At 44.0% G+C, this 19,721-nt stretch overlaps 1 protein-coding gene across 1 annotated transcript in view; it reads right to left on the bottom strand.

The window, feature by feature from the left end:
- Positions 1 to 1,693: 1,693 nt before the first annotated feature.
- shisa8b (shisa family member 8b) overlaps positions 1,694 to 19,721 on the bottom strand; it is a gene marked incomplete at both ends in the record, with an annotated part of 44,728 nt that continues 26,700 nt past the window's right edge. The window contains 2 exons of the mRNA XM_080021942.1: positions 1,694 to 2,274; positions 12,393 to 12,506. Of these exons, the coding sequence (XP_079878068.1) occupies positions 1,694 to 2,274; positions 12,393 to 12,506 (695 nt within the window). The remainder of the gene's footprint in view (positions 2,275 to 12,392; positions 12,507 to 19,721) is intronic.

Below are 19,721 nucleotides of genomic sequence, written 5' to 3'. Positions count from 1 at the left end.
CCCCTGTGACTATGAGCACGAAAAAGCGTGAGACCGGTTTGAAAATAATCCCCGACAGGATAATCGGGACCCCTCATTAGGCTACTCTAAAAAGAGGCTCACTGAAGGTGTACGCAAGGAGTTAGGAGCTACAAGTAGTAGTGAGTATACAGTATAAAAATAAGAGAAATTATCCAAACAAAAAAAGGGAGGGGAAATCACTGAGCGAATGCATTATTCAACAACAGCTTCGGCGCGGCAACCTTTGCTGTCGTGGCCATCAAAAGAGAGTTGTGAAATTCTTCGCCCGAGCTTCAGGGGCCCGCAATTGCCCCAGTGGATTTACCTCCAATTACGCCTCGGGGAGACAAGGTTTTTTGTGGCGGGAAAGGGGGGTCGGTCCGGGCACGGTGCGGTAGATTGAACTCAGCGACGAGACGCAGATCCTCCATGACTCCCTTGAGCTGCAGGGGAAGGAAAAAAAAAACGCGCTGCCCCCTGTGTCTCTTGTGCTTCTCTTTTTTCCTTCTCCTCCCGTCATCCCTTTCTTTCTCTCTGTACCTAACTCTCATGCGTATACCTCTCTCCTTTCTAAAGAATTGTAGCCCTCAGCTCTCTCTCTATTTCAATTTGCCTCCCCCCCCCCCCCCCTCTCTCTCTGCTTGGGATGGAAACTGATTTGAGCCGACATGGCGGTGTCATTGCCCATCCCCCCCTGCCATCGAGTTAATGTGGCCCCTAGGGGTGCCGTCCCTGTGTGCCGGCCCCCGACGGCAACCCGAAAACAAACAAGAGTTGGAGCATGGAGTTGAAGGGAAGAAGGAAAAGAGGAGAGGTGGGAGCAAACAGCTGCAGCGAGAGAGAGAGCGAGAGAGAGAGAGAGAGAGAGAGAGAGAGACTGCAGTCCTGGGGAAGGTTGAAAAAACATCTTACACTATACAGTCCAAAGCCTTTAATACAGTTAAATAAGTCTATGACTTGGTGTTGTAATTCAAATTTAGCCTTAGCATCTTGGAAAGTGACATCAATAAGACATTGACTGACGTGAAAAAAATAACCCTGTAACAAATGAATTTCTAAAGGAAAGAATTATCTCAGAATTTACAGGAATGGAATTATTTTACTAAACTACAGTTGTACAGTTGCTCAAAGGTATCCCAGAGCTAGTTTTCCACTAGCTGTAGCTGGCTTTTCCCTTTAGTTTTCAGGTAGAAGAGAGAAAATGTTTAGATACAATATAAAATCTTGTGAAAAGTAACGTCTGCACTGGGCTTGTGCTATGTTTGTTTTTTATGCATCAAACCACACCTCTAGCAATTATTTATTGCTCTGCACACCACGTTAATTTGATTTTCAAATTTTTGGAGGATTCTATTTTGCAGAATAGAAGTAACTTCCGGCGATTGTCATAAGCTCCTGTGCCACCCAGAGCAGTGTTCTCACCGCCCGGTAAATTTTACCATCGCCCTATCGTAAACTCAAAAAATATATAAATAATTTTAATTGAGTGCATTATTCGCAAAAAGATATCAAACTGATAATGCCCTCCATTGATTTTCCTTCCATCAACTCTTTAAAGGCCGTTGAAACCCAGAGACTTCATAAGCCTTTTTTGGGGGGCTTTTGTTTTGTGACTGTTCTCCTCGCCCAGTTTTCGGGGTGTCCATTAGTGTCCTGGGGGGGCTCGGGGTTGTGTCGGGGGGGGTTGGACATTTCACACGGTCACCTCAGTCTTACTGTGGGTGGAGTAGCTCTTGTGCCTGGTGTGCTGGTAGTACGGAGGGTGGGGTGGATGGCTCCCCACCATCACCACCCCACCTCCGCCAGGGCCGCCCGGGCCACCATAGGCCCCCGCGTAGGGTTGGTTGAAGAGATCCGGCATATTCTCCACACTCTGCCGCCTCCGAGTGGAGTAGCCATGCCGGCGGCCAGAGGAGGAGGCTGAGGTGGACAAGGAGGGATGCAGGGAGGCCGAGGGGTGCCCCGGTGCGGAGGTCTGCCGCTGGACGTGGCGGCTGCCGGGCTCCCAGGCCTTGAAGGCCGAGGCGGAGAGCAGCGGGTGCGTGGTGGTCTTGGGCAGGCGCGAGTGCTCCAGGTGACTCGGGGGGATGGCGATGGAGAGTGGCGCGTGGAGGTCGTGGTGCGACGGCGGGGCCTGGTGGAGGTAGGACTTCTCCTTGTGGTGCAGCAGCGTGGGGGGCTGCAAGGTGGGTGGGGGCTGCACCGCCACGGGTTGGTACTGGGCGAAGTCCATCAGCGGGTAGCTCTTGTAGTAGCTGCGCGATGCGCTGTCCGCTAAATTGGCGAGGGGGGGACAACAGTGGAAAATGAGTGAAAGACAACAAACAACATATGCAGCAGCAAGCAGTGGCACCACTAGGGGGGTGTCACCCCCTCTGATGGTGACACCGCCAGAGGGGGTGATGCCACAGTTGGCGAAACATTCGTCTTGCCCACCCAATCAAAAATTGCGCGATCAGAGCACAATCGTGCATAGGGGATACTCCGGATGGGATACTCCGGAAGATGGACCCGGATGAAGTTGACGAATCGTCAAATGACGCAACGCTTTCGTGTTGCTGACGTGACGCTGACGGTGTGCGATTTGGAGTCTGTTTGTTTATTAACGTAGTTGGATTCGTTTGTGAGTTTAGCATTTATTGTTTATATTTCACACATCAGCTTCTGGCTTAAATACAACACGTTTTATCAGTGGAATGAGCAATAATCTATAAATACATTGCACCTATTAATAGGAGGAAGGCAGTGTCGGTTCGTCTCCCTGGGTGGGAGGGAGAACCAGGGACGGCAATGGGTTGATACCATTAACCAGAGGAGGATGCAGGAGATTTCCACAATCTATATACAGTATGTGTATTTATTGAGCTGTTTCTGTAATAAAGTGTTTTCTGATTATGTTTTAGCAGTTATTTGTGGTTCGATTATTAAATGAAAAATAACATACAATGGATATATTCTTGCACATTTGATAAAACATATTAATAGCTTAATAATGCCTTATAAATAAATTGACAGATTTCTCTACTACAAAAATCTATTTCTTGGCAAATCAGTTTGACAAGAACCCACACATATTGACTCCAAGCAACAAGGAGACCGTCCCACTTCCACTGTCCTCCGTGTTCCAGACAGGTACGGTATACCAGACCAATACAGTTTAGAAACTACTTCCCAAGTATGAAGTCAAATCTGAAGTCGATTCCTGGGCATGATATTTGTTTTCCTGTTGGAATTATACTATTTTATTTACATAAGTGAGGTTTAAAAATATATATATATATATATATATATAATAAAGTGGGTGTACACCTTACTAGAGATTTTGGTCCATATTGACATGACAGCATCACGCAGTTGCTTGCCATGATGCCAATCTCCCGTTCCACCACATCCCAAAAGTGCTCTATTGGAATAAGATCTGGTGACTGTGGAGGCCATTGGAGTACAGTGAACTCATTGTCATGTTCAAGAAACCAGTTTGAGAGGATTTGAGCTTTGTGACAAGGTGCATTATCCTGCTGGAAGTAGCCATCAGAAGATGGGTCCACTGTGCTCATAAAGGGATGGACATGGTCAGCAACAATATTCAGGTATGCTGTGGTGTTTAAACCATGCTCAACTGGTACTAAGGGGCCCAAAGTGTGCCAAGAAAATATCTCCCACACCATTACACCACCACCACCAGCCTGAACCTTTGATACAAGGCAGGATGGATTCATGCTTTCATGTTGTTTACACCAAATTCTGACTCTACCATCTGTGTGTGTGATATGCTTGAGTAAATGTGCCTAGTGAAAAGGGAAGGAAAAATAACCTCTTCCTATGAGCTGTGCTTGAAATACACCTAGGGTTGCAGTTATCCTGACACCAACATGGTTCAATTTGTTCACTGGAAAAGTCAACCCATCAGTCACAGGTCGAAAAGTGAAGAACAAAATAACCGGTTTGAGTAGAGACCACTGCATTGCCAGGATAAATGAGAAGCCTGTTCATAAAAATTACTTTGAACCTTAACCAGTTACATGCACAGTGGTCTTTACAATTAGTTTGACGCTCATTAGGCAGACATGCGGCCACCTGGCAATTTGGTTATGTTCTGATAGAGCAACCCAATGTGAACGCACCCAAATTTAGCTTGACACTAGTAAGCCATGAAAATTTACAAATAAGAGCGAGTGATGCCAAGTGACTGAGTGCAACAAACTAGTTGCTAAATCAAGAAGAGCACACAACCAAGTTGGAATAAGGTCCTTGCAAAAACTTTTATTGTCAAGAGGGCTTTAAATGCAGATCATTTGGATCACGAAACCACATTTTCCTAGATGAGAAAGCAAACTTTAGCAAGGACGTTATTAGTCAATTGACATTGTTCGACAGTTAGATTTGGGTATTCTTGGCTCCTTTAGAGCCAGAAGATGGCTGACTAGCATGTGGATCAGCCTTTGAGCTAAAGGGGCACTGAGGAATGTCTTCAGTGTAACTGCTTTTGGAAGAGGCGATGCTGCCTCGTTTGTAGCCCGAGACATACTGTACGACATAGATGTGTGGTTGAGGAGGGAATGGCTCACTGACCCTTTGGGGTTCTTGCACCGCCTCTTGGGTTGAGTGTACAGGTTGAAACAGTAGAGACTTCCCATGACTTGGCTGGAACAGAATGCCTTCATCTTCATTCGATTGCAGACGCTGATTAGCACCAGAGATGCTTCGAGCAAATCCAGGGTGAACAATTCCCACTCCAGGTTGTGCTTCCAACGCAGCTACACCACTAGCAATGTGTAAGTCTTCCCTTGCCGGAGTATAATGACCTGGATATCCTTGGCCTGGCTGGTTGACCAGGTAGAGCCCTGACATGTAATCGAAAGACCACAGGTCCCCATTGGCGTCAGGGTCATGAAGTTCAGAGGGCGCAACAGGGCCGGGATGGCCAGGCAGTGCTGAATGCCCATGGGTCACGCTAGTCCGGCCCCCTGAAGTGCCATCGACCTGGTCAACAGAACCCAAGCTGGATTCATAAGCCTTTAGCACATTGGCAGCAGGAAAGGAACTGGGACTGTTTACATCCCAGGTTTGGGTACAGCTTTGCTCCTGAGGTTGAGAGCTGGGAGAAGATGGTGCGAGTCTTGCAGAAAGAAGGTGTCCCATGGGATTAGCTCATAGGGACAAGAAAGAAAATATCTCCCACACCATTACACCACCACCACCAGCCTGAACCTTTGATACAAGGCAGGATGGATTCATGCCTTCATGTTGTTTACACCAAATTCTGACTCTACCATCTGAATGTCGCAGCTGAAATCGAGACTCATCAGACCAGGCAACGTTTTTCCAATCTTCTATTGTCCATTTATGGTGAGCCTGTGCCAATTGTAGCCTCAGTTTCCTGTTCTTAGCTGACAGGAGCGACACCTGGTGTGGTCTTCTGGTGCAGTAGCCCATCCGCTTCAGGGTTCGACGCGTTGTGCGTTCAGAGATGGTATCTACATACCTTGGTTGTAACGAGTGGTTACTTGAGTTACTGTTGCCTTTCTATCGTCTCGAACCAGTCTGCCCATCCTCCTCTGACCTTTGACATCAACAAGGCATTTTCGTCCACACAACTGTCGCTCACTGGATATTTTCTCTTTTTCGGACCATTCTCTGTAAACCCTAGAGATGATTGTGCGTGAAAATCTCAGTAGGTCAGCAGTTTCTGAAATACTCAGACCAGCCCGTCTGGCACCAACAACCATGCCACGTTCAAAGTCACTTAAATCCCCTTTCTTCCCCATTCTGATGCTGGGTTTGAACTTCAGCAAGTCATCCTAAACCATGTCTACATGCCTAAATACAATGAGTTGCTGCCATGTGATTGGCTTATTAGCTACTTGTGTTAACAAGACATTGAACAGGTGTACCTTATAAAGTTGCCGGTGAGCGTATGTGTGTGTGTGTGTGTGTGTGTGTGTGTGTGTGTGTGTGTGTGTGTGTGTGTGTGTGTGTGTGTGTGTGTGTGTGTGTGTGTGTGTGTATATGTGTGTGTATACATCTTACATTTTTTGAATGGACCTCTACGTGAATCTACGTTCCAGTTTACACATTGTGCTCAGAAAAATAGAGCCGAGTCCTTAAAAAACACGAGGAGTTTAGGAGCCTCGCATCATGTCACTTTCACAGCGCTTTCACGACGCTGATGCTTCTGCTTGGTGTGACCTTCCACATTGATTAACATGGCAGCATATCTGCAGCATTGCCGTTCTGCTTTCGTGACACTGACGTGTCGCTTGTGGTGTGGCCCGGGGGTTAGAAACGCCCCGTTTACACACATTTCAGTGCCACTCCCCATCGGACTTTTCAAAACAGTCTGATTTGTGAAATATGTTTGGCCCGTTTAGGCCAAGAGGGAGTAGCTTCGGCAGGTGGGATGGTTGCAATCTTAGATCAGCTTCAGCCGATCAGAGACTCCCTAAAAAAACGCTGGAGAAGGAAACCGTCTGGTTTGCTTTTTTGACTTTCTATGATGGGCCTTGAGGTCCATAGCTTAGCATTTGCATCAAGCTACAGACACAAACTCCTGCATCTACTGTATAAAACAAATTTGCCTCACTTCAGAAGCATTCCCTTGTTTAGCATCAACTGGATGACCAGAGGTTTATTTATAATAGTGTGATGCAAAGAGAAAGAGAGTGCATATAGAAAAACCAGAGGGCTGTGTGTGTGTGTGTGTGTGTGTGTGTGTGTGTGTGTGTGTGTGTGTGTGTGTGTGTGTGTGTGTGTGTGTGTGTGTGTGTGTGTGTGTGTGTGTGTGTGAAGGAGATGAGTTTGAAGAAGATTAAATGAGAAGGCTGGTGATTTAAGTATTTCAACTAGGTGCGTGTCCTTAAGGAAGGATGTGTGTGGTTGAGTTCCTCTGTCCCTGGGAGATGTGTGTGCGTAGGTGTATGTTTGTGTGTGTATGTGAGTGGCGGGGAGATAATATGGACTGATATGGAGACTTATGGGTCACTTACGTTTATTGTAAAGGACACAGGAAGAGAGGTCCCTATATAATAAGGTTAACTTTGCTGTGTGTGTGTGTGTGTGTGTTGTGTGTGTGCTTTTGGTGCGTGTATCTCTTTGTGTGTGAGTGTATGTTTTTGTGGTTGTTGTGTGACATCTTGAATCAACTCTATGTACGCCTGTCTCTCCAAGCGGTGAGTTCATCTCTGTTAGCATCCAGGCCACACACACACACAAACTAATGTGTGTGTGTGCGTGTGTGTGCGTGCGCATGTGTGTGTGTGTGTGTGTGCGTGTGTGTGTGTGTGTGTGTGTGTGTGTGTGTGTGTCTATAGAGAGATGCTTCACTTAAAAAACATCTATTCATCGGGGACCCCTCTAAGATTTCAGTGATGTGCCCCTCAGGAACTTCCTGGACTTGGAAGAAATTTCATTTTTTTCTTTACAGAAGAAAATGATTACAATTATTTTCCCAAAAAAAGCTATATCGGTATTTTAGACTGTCCCACTTTTAACTACCGCAAACTGCCACTGTCCTCGGGCACAGAGGTGGAAGCTTGCAGAATGACCATCAGACTCCAGCTATCTTTGGATGAAAGTCCAGTGCATAAGAGATCAAATCAAAATTGTATTGTCTCTGTTAATACGTAAAATCGGTTAACTGCCCGTATGAATTCTGTCATTGATAGATTATTACCTGATTTCTCACCAATTGTAAATGCTGATGACGTAGTTTCATTCGCGCCTTTTGTAACACACTCGTGTACATACTATTGGTCACTTTCATCGAGTAGTTTGTGGCTTAATTAAGGAACAGAGATGGGGGGCCAAAGTACCTGTGAGGCCAAAAGTACCTGTGAGATGGTAGTTCCGCTAGTTCAGACTTTTTAAGAGTGAGAAACGAGAGAATAACCACCAAAGTTGACCCCCAAAAACCGATCAGGACCCTTCAGAGTGTTAACTGCTTGCTTACACGCCTTTCAAGATTGGCAGCCCTGGCTCTGGTCCAGGTGATTTATGATGCTAAGGTATGTAAGCAGCTGAGGTCCAAATGGGAACTTGCCGAAATGCAACAATGACCTTTTCCAAGGGAAACAAAGTTTTGGCCCAAGGCTGAAGCCTCAGCTTGATGCAACGCTAGCAACAGAGATAGAAATAGACGTGCCAGGTATAGTGTCACTATCAATCAAATGGCTGACCACTATCTTTTAGTTAACAGAGAATTGCGCTAAATAAAAACACATATACCTACAAAACAAGATACATCTAAATTGTTCCTTTTAGTAGTCAGTCTAGTTGAGTTGCATTTGTTATTATTTGTTAAGCTACAGTATGGAAAAATATGGCTTAGTTGACAGAAGCATTCTTTACTCTGGAATGGTAATATGTATGCATTAACTGACACTGATTCCATATTCCTGTATAACTTCTCCCTTATCCAGGGAAGTCGGAATCATGCATGCGTTTTAATTGTGGAGATATTACCCAATCATTTAGGGTATGTCATTTAAGGCGAAATAAAAAAAGGCCTAAGCCCTAGGGTACAACTGTTTCCGATGCTGGGGCTAATACAGAGCACTTCAATGGTACAATCATGTAAGGGTCAGTCCTTTATTCTCTCCTGAGGCTGATGCTGTGACTCATTTCTAGCTGGTGTTTTAAAAATCAAATAATACCCTCATCCCCAAACTGTCGGCCGAGGCCCCTGCTGAATGTTATCCATCCATGCTTTCAGTTTGGCAACGCATGAATCAGTCGATTTGTCTACACGGGCTTCCTTCAAAAACAGTGAGGTGAAATGTATGTAAGAGAGAGAAAGACAGAGAGAGACAGAGAGAGAGTCTTTGATGGGAGCACAGGGCATTTTGAGCTTTGAAAAAGAGTTCTGTGGGAAAAGTTTCAATTCCAGTCTTCCTCAAATCCAATTTCCGCTTAGTCATCTCATTATCCCCTCGAAGGTAACCTCTCATGATCTTGATCCGACTCAGCAGTTTTGGCTAATACTTCTCTTTAGATTAGCATTGTAGACATACTGTATAATATTCTTAAATCTTTATAACATGGACGCCACTAGCAACTGATTTCCCTATTCTCATCTACTCCCCTACAACTTCACTGCCCTGATGCCATTGAGCAATGTATAATTGTATCAAGTCCTGTCTCTGTACTCTATCCTGTCTGACCTCGTATTTTGTGTTTTTATCTTTCTGGAGGACGCACATAAACTAAACTCGCTAAACCCACCAGTCATGCTCGGGCATTTTAGTGTCCAAATTTGAAGACGTTTTACATTAAACCCCTTACGTTTAGGGTGACCTTCCGGTGACTTAATCTGAAACAATCAGGCATTCACACCAAATAAATCGTGACATCATGCAAATTGCTCATCTGGCAAAATAATTGCCGTTTGGGCTAAGATGCCTAGAACTGGAAGTGGTAGCGCAGCTCTAACTTTTAAGAGATTTGGGATGCTGGGGTGCCGGGTGTGTGAGACAAATGTTATACTGCTCAGCTGTTTTGTTGCAATTGAACTTATTCAGTAGGATAAATAATCCATCATAAATATTTGAGTTGATTATATTTTGAGATTAGTATTGTGCGTCTAGTTAGTCATGGTAATTGGGTAGAGTTCCGTCAACAGAGAGAGAGTGCTGTATTATTTCCGCATTTATGTCATTTCTATGAATTGGATTACGTGACGTTAGCTAAATATGCACAGTTTATTTTGTAGTTCTCATCATGTCATTTCATGCAAAAACATGTGGACTTAACTTCGAAAATGTGTTCAACGTCACCGCTCACTTTTGCGCGGATCATTTTGAGACTTTATCCGGCGGACGGATGAGGCGACAGTAATTTGCGTTTTTCGCACCGTAGAATGGGACCCCGAAGGCGGTCCTCAAACCGTATTGGGAACGTCAACACCCACGCGGCTAACCCTAACTCTAACCCTGGGGATGTTATTCTTTGCCTGGCTGTGGTGCGGTGTGGCATGTCTCTCTATGGGCCAGCGGGACTGTATTGTATGTGGCTCAGCCCCACGGCTGTAGCCACAACTTTAGTGATGAATCGTAGTCCCCGGCATGATCTGTTTTGGTGCTGACTATGAATATTTCTCACGGAAGACAAGCTTAGTGCCAAGAATGGCTCTGGGATGCCCGGCCCTGTTTAGCTCATCCCTTAACGTTGCCTCGAGGTCATATCCAAAAACTACAGAGGAGATTAATGTTAGAGGAGAGCACTGCTCACGTTAATTAAGGATCCCCCCCCCCCGTGCCCCGCTACCCTCACACGGCTGCACCCTTAGATTAGGTTTGTGGATAAATAAATACAAACACCCAGCGTTGGGTGTTTGAATTTATAATAAGTAAATTCTTCCTAGTTTTCTCTGGGCCGAAAACAATGGGCATGGAAAGGCTTTGAAAATTCAAACTCCAATTCAACACAAAACTGGATGGCAGGGATAGCAGATGACAGGGCACATTTACTTTAGAGGTGTGTTGGAGTACCAATAAATTACACTCAAGTGTAAGTCCCATGACTTTAAAATAAATTGAATGCGAGTTAAGTTCATATTCCATCGTATTTCATATTACATTGTAGATTTCATGGACTACTACGTAAAGGCCGTTTTTCATAGTTTACCTCAATCACTCAATTCAGTTATCAGTTGTAAGTTGTAAGTAAGTTATAAAAAATAAAACATTGAATCTCTTGAAGAAGATATCCTCAATTGATCTTTAACTCTTTAAATTTATTTTTTATGAACTCTCATTTATGTAACAATGAATCATAATTTTCCTCATACAGTATAATCTATGCTCACAAGGTTACCCAGCACAAGAAGGAAAAGGTTTTGCTGTATGTACAAGGTATGAGGAAGGTTGCGCTATCCTTTCGGGTTACTGATCTTGTTATTTTCCACTTTGTAAAGGCCAGACCACATTTCTTTGTTACTCATCTGTGTGTAGAGATGAAGACAATATGGTGTTCGTACACACTAGTAAGTGCTAAAGTAAGCCAGGGACTTAGGTTTTAGAGACATCCAAGAAATCCATTCCTACTCTTAGATATTGATTATTTACTTTCATATACTGATTATCTAATACAAAGGGGATCGTCATGAGAGTGGAAAACAACTGGCAGAAGTACCTATCTTATCTGCTATAGTCATCTTGCCCCTGCACAATAATATTGTAAAACTGAATGCGCCTGGATAGCCTCGGACTATAAACTGCTCAATATTGTATGCGGAACAAGACATGTGACTGGGGGGCATAGTCACACTACAATGCTCAAACTCTTTCTATATAGTACTAGTACCCCCTTAATGCTTAATATATATATATTAAACCTCACTTATGTAAATAAAATAGTATCATTCCAACAGGAAAACAAATATCATGCCCAGGAATCGACTTCAGATGTCTGCTAATGCCACAAACCCTTTGTATTTCCCCGGTGTACCCTGTGGGGTGCACTTGGACAAAGTTCCCATCTGTATGAAATTTCGAACTTTGACTTATTTTTCTCCGCACTCATCCATGATCTCAGCCATCCAACGTGTATAGGCCCTGGAGAAGGCCTGACCCAGAGAAAATCTTCCAAACTCTGAAGTAAACTTGTGATTTTGGTTCTGAAATGTCCTCACAGCCATTTTTAGCTACTTAGTGTTATTTAGCCAGAGCATTCAAATGTACTATAACTAATGCTATCGCTATATGCATTGGGCTCACTACTCCTCGTTAGCATAGTGCTGCTCTACTGTATGTTAACTCTGGATAGATAACATAACATGCATGTAACATGTATGTTATTTTTATTTGATCTTTCATGTTTTTTTTATCTCCATTGTATTTCTTATCCCTTTCTTGACTTGCACTGCTTTTTGCTGCTGACACCCGAATTTCCCCAGGGGCATAAGTAAAGTGTTCTATGCTCTTCTCTTATCTTTGCTATATAGCCTACATATCAAGCAAACTCTACTCCAGCAATTTAAGATTTTTAATCGCCACAAACCCCAGTGCCATCATTTCCATATTTTCACTCAACATCACGTCAGCTAACCTTGGAGACACTTAGCTGAGGCAATGGCCTCAGTTTGGGACACAGTAAATTCTAAGATGGATTGGTCGTTCAAATTGAATTCTTTGTGTTATCTTGAATGTGTAACCACACCCACTCTAACCCCCGCCCGACACAGTCTCACGGGGGCTGGAGCAACCGAGCACGACATGGCGCCAGGCTGGAAGAGTATGTGGCAACTTCCTTAATATCACATTTCAGTTGGCCAAGTGGGAAGGATGTGCCAGATGACAGCTCCCAGTACCTTGAACCTTCTCTAAAGGTCGTTTATGTCAGTCGGACTCAGGATCATCATACGTGTGTGTGTGTGTATGTGTACACGTACAACTTACCCACAGCTTTGAGGGACGTGTACTTGTTGAGTCCCAGCGCACTATGGTTGCTGTGGGGGTGTGGAAGTCCTTGTCCAAACGGTCCGTAGCCAGAATTGTTCAGCTGGTACTGTTCTAGATAGAGCAAGAGAGAGAGAGAGAGAGAGAGAAACTCAGTAATAATTACAACATTTCTATTACAATAACCACTTTCCTTCATGGTAATGTCTACAGGAGGAATAGCCAATGCCTCTTATTTCCTTTTCGATACGATACCAAGTAATACCGAGGCCAGTATCCCGATTCGGCAGTCCTGATATTTGCGGTATCGATCTAACTGTACTTGGATGTTTTTGTTATCCCTGCCTGAGGCCTAGTTTGAGTTATTTCACATTTTAAATGTATTGCTATGGGCTTTAACATTACCATTGTTTGATTTGACCAATAATTCACTATTTTACTCTATTGTTAGTTTCCATTTGACTAAAACGAATGTCTTTGGTTTTTTGACCATGAAGCACTTTGTACCCTCTATTTTGAAGAGTGCCCTATATTATTTTTGTGCAAAATATATTCAAAGATGTAAACATATTTACAGCATCACATAGACTTATGAGGAACACCCATCTCCGCCTCTCGGTATGGATTCTAGTACGCTATTCTCATCAAAATGCGACTTTGTGAGTCGGACACATCTTGGCGTTCACTATTCATTCCACGGCTGATGGATTGGTTCTATGGCCAATGCGGAACCTACGTGTTTGAAACGGCCCAACACTCGACCTCTCTGCAAACGCACAACGGGTAATTCCTTTGTCCTTGAGACTCCGTACCCCTTGGACACCCGGTGAACAATCGGTCCGACCTGGGGTTACTGGTGAGCCTCCATGTTAAATGAAACAAGGCCAATGGACAATGGAGGAGCAAACCAACACAGCGAGGGTGAAATCCTGTCTGTTTTCATTAATGAGGTCCGGCGATGCAGCCAGCGCATAGCAGACCTGGGGGTGGACACACAGATAGACAAAGATACACACACACACACACACACGCACACACGCACAGATACACAACTTCCAAATGTACTCATTGTGCTTATTGAGGCCACTCGAGAAAGCTACAAAACACCCTGAAGCCACATTTGTGAAATGTTCTCAGGCTGCTCTTTCTATAGCACCTTGATAGTAGGATGGAAGGATTATTTGTGTGTGTGTGTGTGTGTGTGTATGTGTGTGTGTGTGTGTGTGTGTGTGTGTGTGTGTGTGTGTGTGTGTGTTGTTGTATGTGTGTGTGTAAAAATTTGCACGTCAGATTTCACTCAAATCTTTAGGAACTCCATAATTTTTTCTTCAAAATTGATTTGACGTCTATCAGTGTTTACAGGGAGGGGGGAGGGTATAGAGAAGAGATTGAAGAGAAGAACGAGAAAGCGACTAAAAAAAACCCAGATTGTAGAGTTTTGGTGTGAGATAGAAAGTGAGAGAGAGAGTAAGGAAGGAAGGAAGGGAGGGAGGAAGAGAAGGGCAGGGGGGTAGAGAGAGAGCATCAAACAGAAAATATTTCATCCCAGCTGTGACTGACACCAATAAGGGATGGGTGAACTCTTGAATACTAATCACCGCACACACACACACACACACACACACACACACACACACACACAGTCTACAACTGAGTAAAGTTAAAGAAAATTGAGGGGAAGAGAGAACGAGGACAATTACACAAAAAGGCAGAGAGAGGTGAAGTGAGAGAGAGAGAGAGAGTGAGAGAGAGAGAGAGAGAGAGAGAGAGAGAGAGAGAGAGAGAGAGAACGAGAAAGAGTATCAGGGGAGAATGGAGGCAAAATTACATAGAATGCTGGTGGAAGAAATTAAAAAGTGATGGTGGAGGAGGAGGGGAGGAGAAATGTCAAAAGGTGTTAGTTTTTACACTTTCCTCTGAACTCCTACCTTAATCGCTCCCACACGCACATACACACTATGCACGCACACACACACGCACACACACACACACACACACACACACGTGCACACAGGAATTACAACATACGAAACATCTCACTAGTTAATCAGCTTAAACCATACCACACATCACACAGATGATTTGTGTGTGTGTGTGTGGGTGTGTGTGTGTGCACGCGTGGAATTCAGTAAAATCACCCAGTGTAATTCAGTGACCCCTCAGCATGTGCCAGATTAGAGGATTAGAGAAGGAAAAGTCTCTGCTAGTGTGTCAGCGTCACCTTCATCATCAAACTTTTCCTTCTCGTCCTCGCCGTTAACCTCCCTGAAGCAGTGCTCCTCATAAAGAGGGGGTATATTTGGGGACGTGGTTGCCTTGCTGTTCATGGTGGTCCCCCCCGCTCACAACACACCAAGGCTCCACACCCCCCCTCCCAAAATTTGGATGTCTTGGCTCCATATCCCAATGAGCCTAGACCCAATTTTGAGGCTACATATATACTATGGGTTTCTACGAACAGATTAGGAGGCTTGTGCATCACCAAATAAATTTTAACCATAGCTGTGAGCGTAACCACCATGTTACATACAGCATACATATATGAGATGCGCAACAATGCAAATAATCACGCTAAACCACAAACCCCACAGATACTTAAAGAAGAATCAGAAATGAAGGGGCAATCAATGCTGAACTTAAAAAATTATGCAGATACCATTTATTTTCTCTTGGTGGTGATTGAGTAGTTGTAGTACAGTAAGAGAGTGACTGAGCAAGTGTCCCCGTTACGCATGGTGCTTTTTTTTTGTTTCGTTCAATAAGGAAATTGGGTAAAATAAAATACAGTGAAAATAAAAACACAATGTTTTTATTTGCTTTATTTAGAGGAGCCCGGGTCCGGGTCTCCGTTACACATGGAGAGGGAGACATCGCAAATTGTGCCCCGATCGCTATTCATAAAACATTCGGAGCTGAAGTCCCAGATCCCCTAATGATGCAACTGCCTACAGCTACAGGTAGATTTGGTCTGTGCCATCAGGAAGCCACATGGCTAATTTGATCGTTGATTTAACCAATGAAATACCAGATATTTATTTGACACCGCTTTCAGCCACTAATTTGTTAGACCACAAGTCTTAAGGGAATGTATACTTAGACATAGGCTATTTTTACTAATGAATTTATTTGTTTGTTTTTTTATTTATTTATTTATTTGTCTATTTGTTGATTTATTTATTTGTTAGTTAGTTAGTTTATTTATTTATCATATACCATTACAAAAAGTACAAAATAGGGATGATCTCAAAAGGAGGACAAAAGAGTGTCCGGCTTAAGGCTGCGCCTGTATACGAACACGGTATTTCAAAACCAGACTCTCCGACCGCAATCTGGATGGATGGCCACCCTACACCAGAGCAGGCTCTGCTGCCACCTCAACTAGCAGTTTATAACCTCGGCAAACTCAGGAAAGTGCTGAAATAAAGCGACGTCAGCATACAAGGACGTTGGTTTGTTCGCAAAGCCAACAATCCTTTTTACTCACATACCCAAGTACGCTGGCCAAAAATAAATGAAACAAACAAACAAAAACAAGTTTGCTGGACAGTAAGTGCACATACAGTACGTAGTATGTAGTAGGCGGTTTCAGATGCATGGGGAACTTTGAAAAAAGACCGGCTGATGTTCTTCAGAGAAAATGCGGTTTTGCTTATATGACAAACAAAGCATCCCATCTGCCTGAGATTTATCACACACATGGACCTACGCGCCTCTGTTTGACTTCCCTTTTAGACAACTGCTATATTGAAAGAAATTCCTATTCATCTTCACGACTGCCACCATGAAAGGCAACCCGCCGTACGGAGGCTCCATACGGAGGCTGCTGGATCAAGCGTGAATCCTTTGTCATCCCCTTCTTCTTCTCCTCCTCCTCAAAGTCATTATCGTCAACATCTGTTGTTGAGAAACTTTTCTCGGTGAACAACAGTGATGAATGAACACATGCAAATGAGTGCCCAGAAATCTGAAAGTCTAATTAAGAAACTTGTATGTATGTACATTTTTGAATGTAGGCGCATGAACTGATGTGAACAAGAGGGGTTTCGCAGTTAGTGTCAGTTACAATACATCTGATTAAATGTGGATTAAATGATGTTGTTTTGCATGTAATGTATGCATATTCATAGAATGCCTGCCTACAGATAAATACACAAATACATACAGTATATTAGCACAAACTTTGTGTGAGTGTGTGGAAGATTTCACACCGCGTGTATAAAAATAATTAAATGATTGCAGCATTTATATCAAACTAATCTCTCAAAACTGAAAGGAGATTATTAAGAGAGGATGGCCTTTTTTTGCGGGCGGGGAGTAGGAGACTTCGCCGTGGTTACACATATTCATTTCGCAATTAAGCACCACCAAGTACACCTTTTGGCACTGTGACCCTCTTAAGCAGAGAGCAAGAGGGGAGGAATGCTACTTAATGAATTATGTAATACAGTATCTACTGACTCCACAGGCAGAAGCTGGGTGATTTAATACTACCACAGTAGTGCCACCAATACAGCTGGGTTCCTCAGATATCTGCATTACATAGAGCCCTTATATTTAATAGTTAGTTCATAGTTAGTTAGGATAACACTGTTTTAATGTCATGATAAAGATATAAATAGCCTGCCTGTCTTTTGCTTGGAGCACATTTGCTATAAGCATATATATCACTCACACCCCATAATAATTTCATTGCCTTAGTCCTTGTACTCTGTGCAATGACAATTAGTTGAATCTAATCTAATGTAATATATCCCAATAATTATAATTAGCAAAAGAGGCCCTTAGAGAACATATAGAGTGGACATAGACATGGTGAACGGAGGAGAGGAAACATGAACTTGTAGTGTTGGGACATTTGTGATGAAAAGTTTGAATCTTTTTAGAGATTCTGCTCTTTATGTGGATGAAATTCTCACAGGCTGCAGGGCTTGCGACTCACAGATGTTTTATTTTAGTCCATACAGACAACACAAAAAACCAAATGTTTGTATGTCGTCTGAATTCATTACATAACATAAATCAACCAGGTGAATCTTCTTTCGGCTGCTCCTGTAAGGGGTCGCCACAGCGGATCATCTGCCTCCAATTCCTCCCTTACACCAACTGCCTGCATGTCCTCCCTCACCACATCCATAAAACTTCTCTTTGGCCTTCCTATTTTCCTCTTGCCTGGCAGCTCCATCCTCAGCATCCTTCTCCCAATGTAACTCTCATCTCTCCTACACACATGTGCAAACCATCTCAATCTTGCCTCTCTCACTTTTTCACTAAACTGTCCAACCTGAGCTGTCCCTCTAATGTACTCATTGTTAATCCTGTCCATCCTTGTCACTCACAATGAAAATCTGAACATCCTCAACTCTGCCGCCTCCAGTTCAGCCACCTGCCTTTTTGTTAGTGCCACCGCCTCTAAACCGTACAATAGAGCTGGTCTCACTACCGTCCTATAGACCTTCCCCTTCAATCTTGCTGGAACCCTTCTGTCACAGATCACTCCGGACACTCTTCTCCACCCAGTCCACCCTGCCTGTACTCTCTTCTTCCCCTCTCTCCCACACTCTCTGCTACTTTGGATGGTCCACCCCAAGTACTTGAACTCATCCACCTTCTCCACCTCCACTCCTTGCATTCTCAGCTTTTTGCCGCCCTCCTTCCCATTCGGGCACATGTATTCTGTCTTACTCCTGCTGACTTTCATTCCCCTTCTCTCTAATGCATGCCTCCACTTCTCCAGGCTCTCCTCAACCTGCTCCCTACTCTCGCTGCAGATCACAATGTCATCCGCGAACATCATAGTCCACGGAGACTCCTGCCTGATCTCATTTGTTAACCTGTCTATCACCATTACAAACAAGAAAGGGCTCAAAGCTGATCCTTGATGCAATCCCACCTCCACATTGAATGCCTTCGTCACCCCTACTGCACACTTTACTACTGTCTGACTGCCCTCATACATATCCTGTACCACTCTTACGTACTTCTCTGCCACCCCTGACTTCCTCATGCAATACCACACTTCCTCTCTCGGCACCCTATCATATGCTTTCTCTAAATCCACAAAGACGCAGTGCAACTCCCTCTGGCCTTCCCTGTACTTTTCCATCAGCATTCTTAAAGCAAACATTGCTTTCTGTAGTACTCTTTCCTGGCATGAAACCATACTGCTGCTCGCTCTTACACCTCTCCTCTTAACCTAGCCTCCACTACCCTTTCCCATAGCTTCATGCTGTGCTTGATCAACTTTATTCCCCTGTAGTTAGTTCTTGAAGATGGGTACCAATACACTTCAGTCCACTCCTCCGGCATCCTCTCCCTTTCCAGGATGGTGTTAAACAGTCTCGTTAGGAACGCCACTACCATCTCACCTAAACATTTCCATGCTTCTCCAGGTATGTAATCTGGGCCAACTGCCTTTCCGCTCTTCATCTTCTTTAATGCTGTTCAACGATCATCCTTGCTAATTTACTGTACTTCTTGATCCACTATCCCCTTATCATCCACTCTTCTCCCCCTCTCATTTTCTTCATTCATCAACTCCTCAAAGTACTCCTTCCACCTTCTCAACACACTCTCCTCACTAGTCAGCACATTCCCATCATTATTCTTCATCACCCTAACCTGCTGTATATCCTTCCCAGCTCGGTCCCTTTGTTTTGCCAATCGGTACAAGTCCTTTTTCTCCTTCCTTACTGTCCAACCTCTCATACAACTCGTCGTATGCCTTTTCCTTTGCCTTTGCCACTTCTCTCTTCGCCTTGCGCCGCATCAGCTTGTACTCCTGTCTATTTTCTTAATCTTTCTGACCATCCCATTTCTTCTTCGCCAACCTCTTCTGCTCTATGCCCTCCTGTACTTCCGCATTCCACCACCAAGAGTCCTTGTCTTCCTTCCTCTCCACCATTACATCCAACTCACTAAAGAATTCTACTTTCTCTTCCATCTCACACCCAACTTGGGGAGCATATGCACTGATCACATTCATTATCACCCCATCAATTTCCAGCTTCATGCTCATCACTCTGTCCGACACTCTCGTCACCTCCAATTAACCAGGTGAATAAGCAAAAGTAAAAATAAACTTGCTACACGGCACTACAAGGATTATCATCAGTACAAAACGTCTAGGTTGTGAAGGTCACCATGGTTCCCTGAGAACGGACCAGATCTATTATTCATGGGACTGATTGAAAGATCAATTAATCTAATCGAAGACTCTGCATTCACGCCGAATGGCAGAGGAGGTGACGAGGCTGCTGAGCGCCTCGGTGGGGCTAAAGGAGAAGTGACCAGATCAGGGAGAAGGGCCCACATCTAGGTTGCCTTCACTAC

This window comes from Zeus faber (genome assembly GCF_960531495.2).
Source record: "Zeus faber genome assembly, chromosome: 20".
Classification (NCBI taxonomy): domain Eukaryota; kingdom Metazoa; phylum Chordata; class Actinopteri; order Zeiformes; family Zeidae; genus Zeus; species Zeus faber.
Note: the sequence above shows the minus strand (reverse complement) of the source record. Positions and strands in the feature narration are given on the sequence as shown.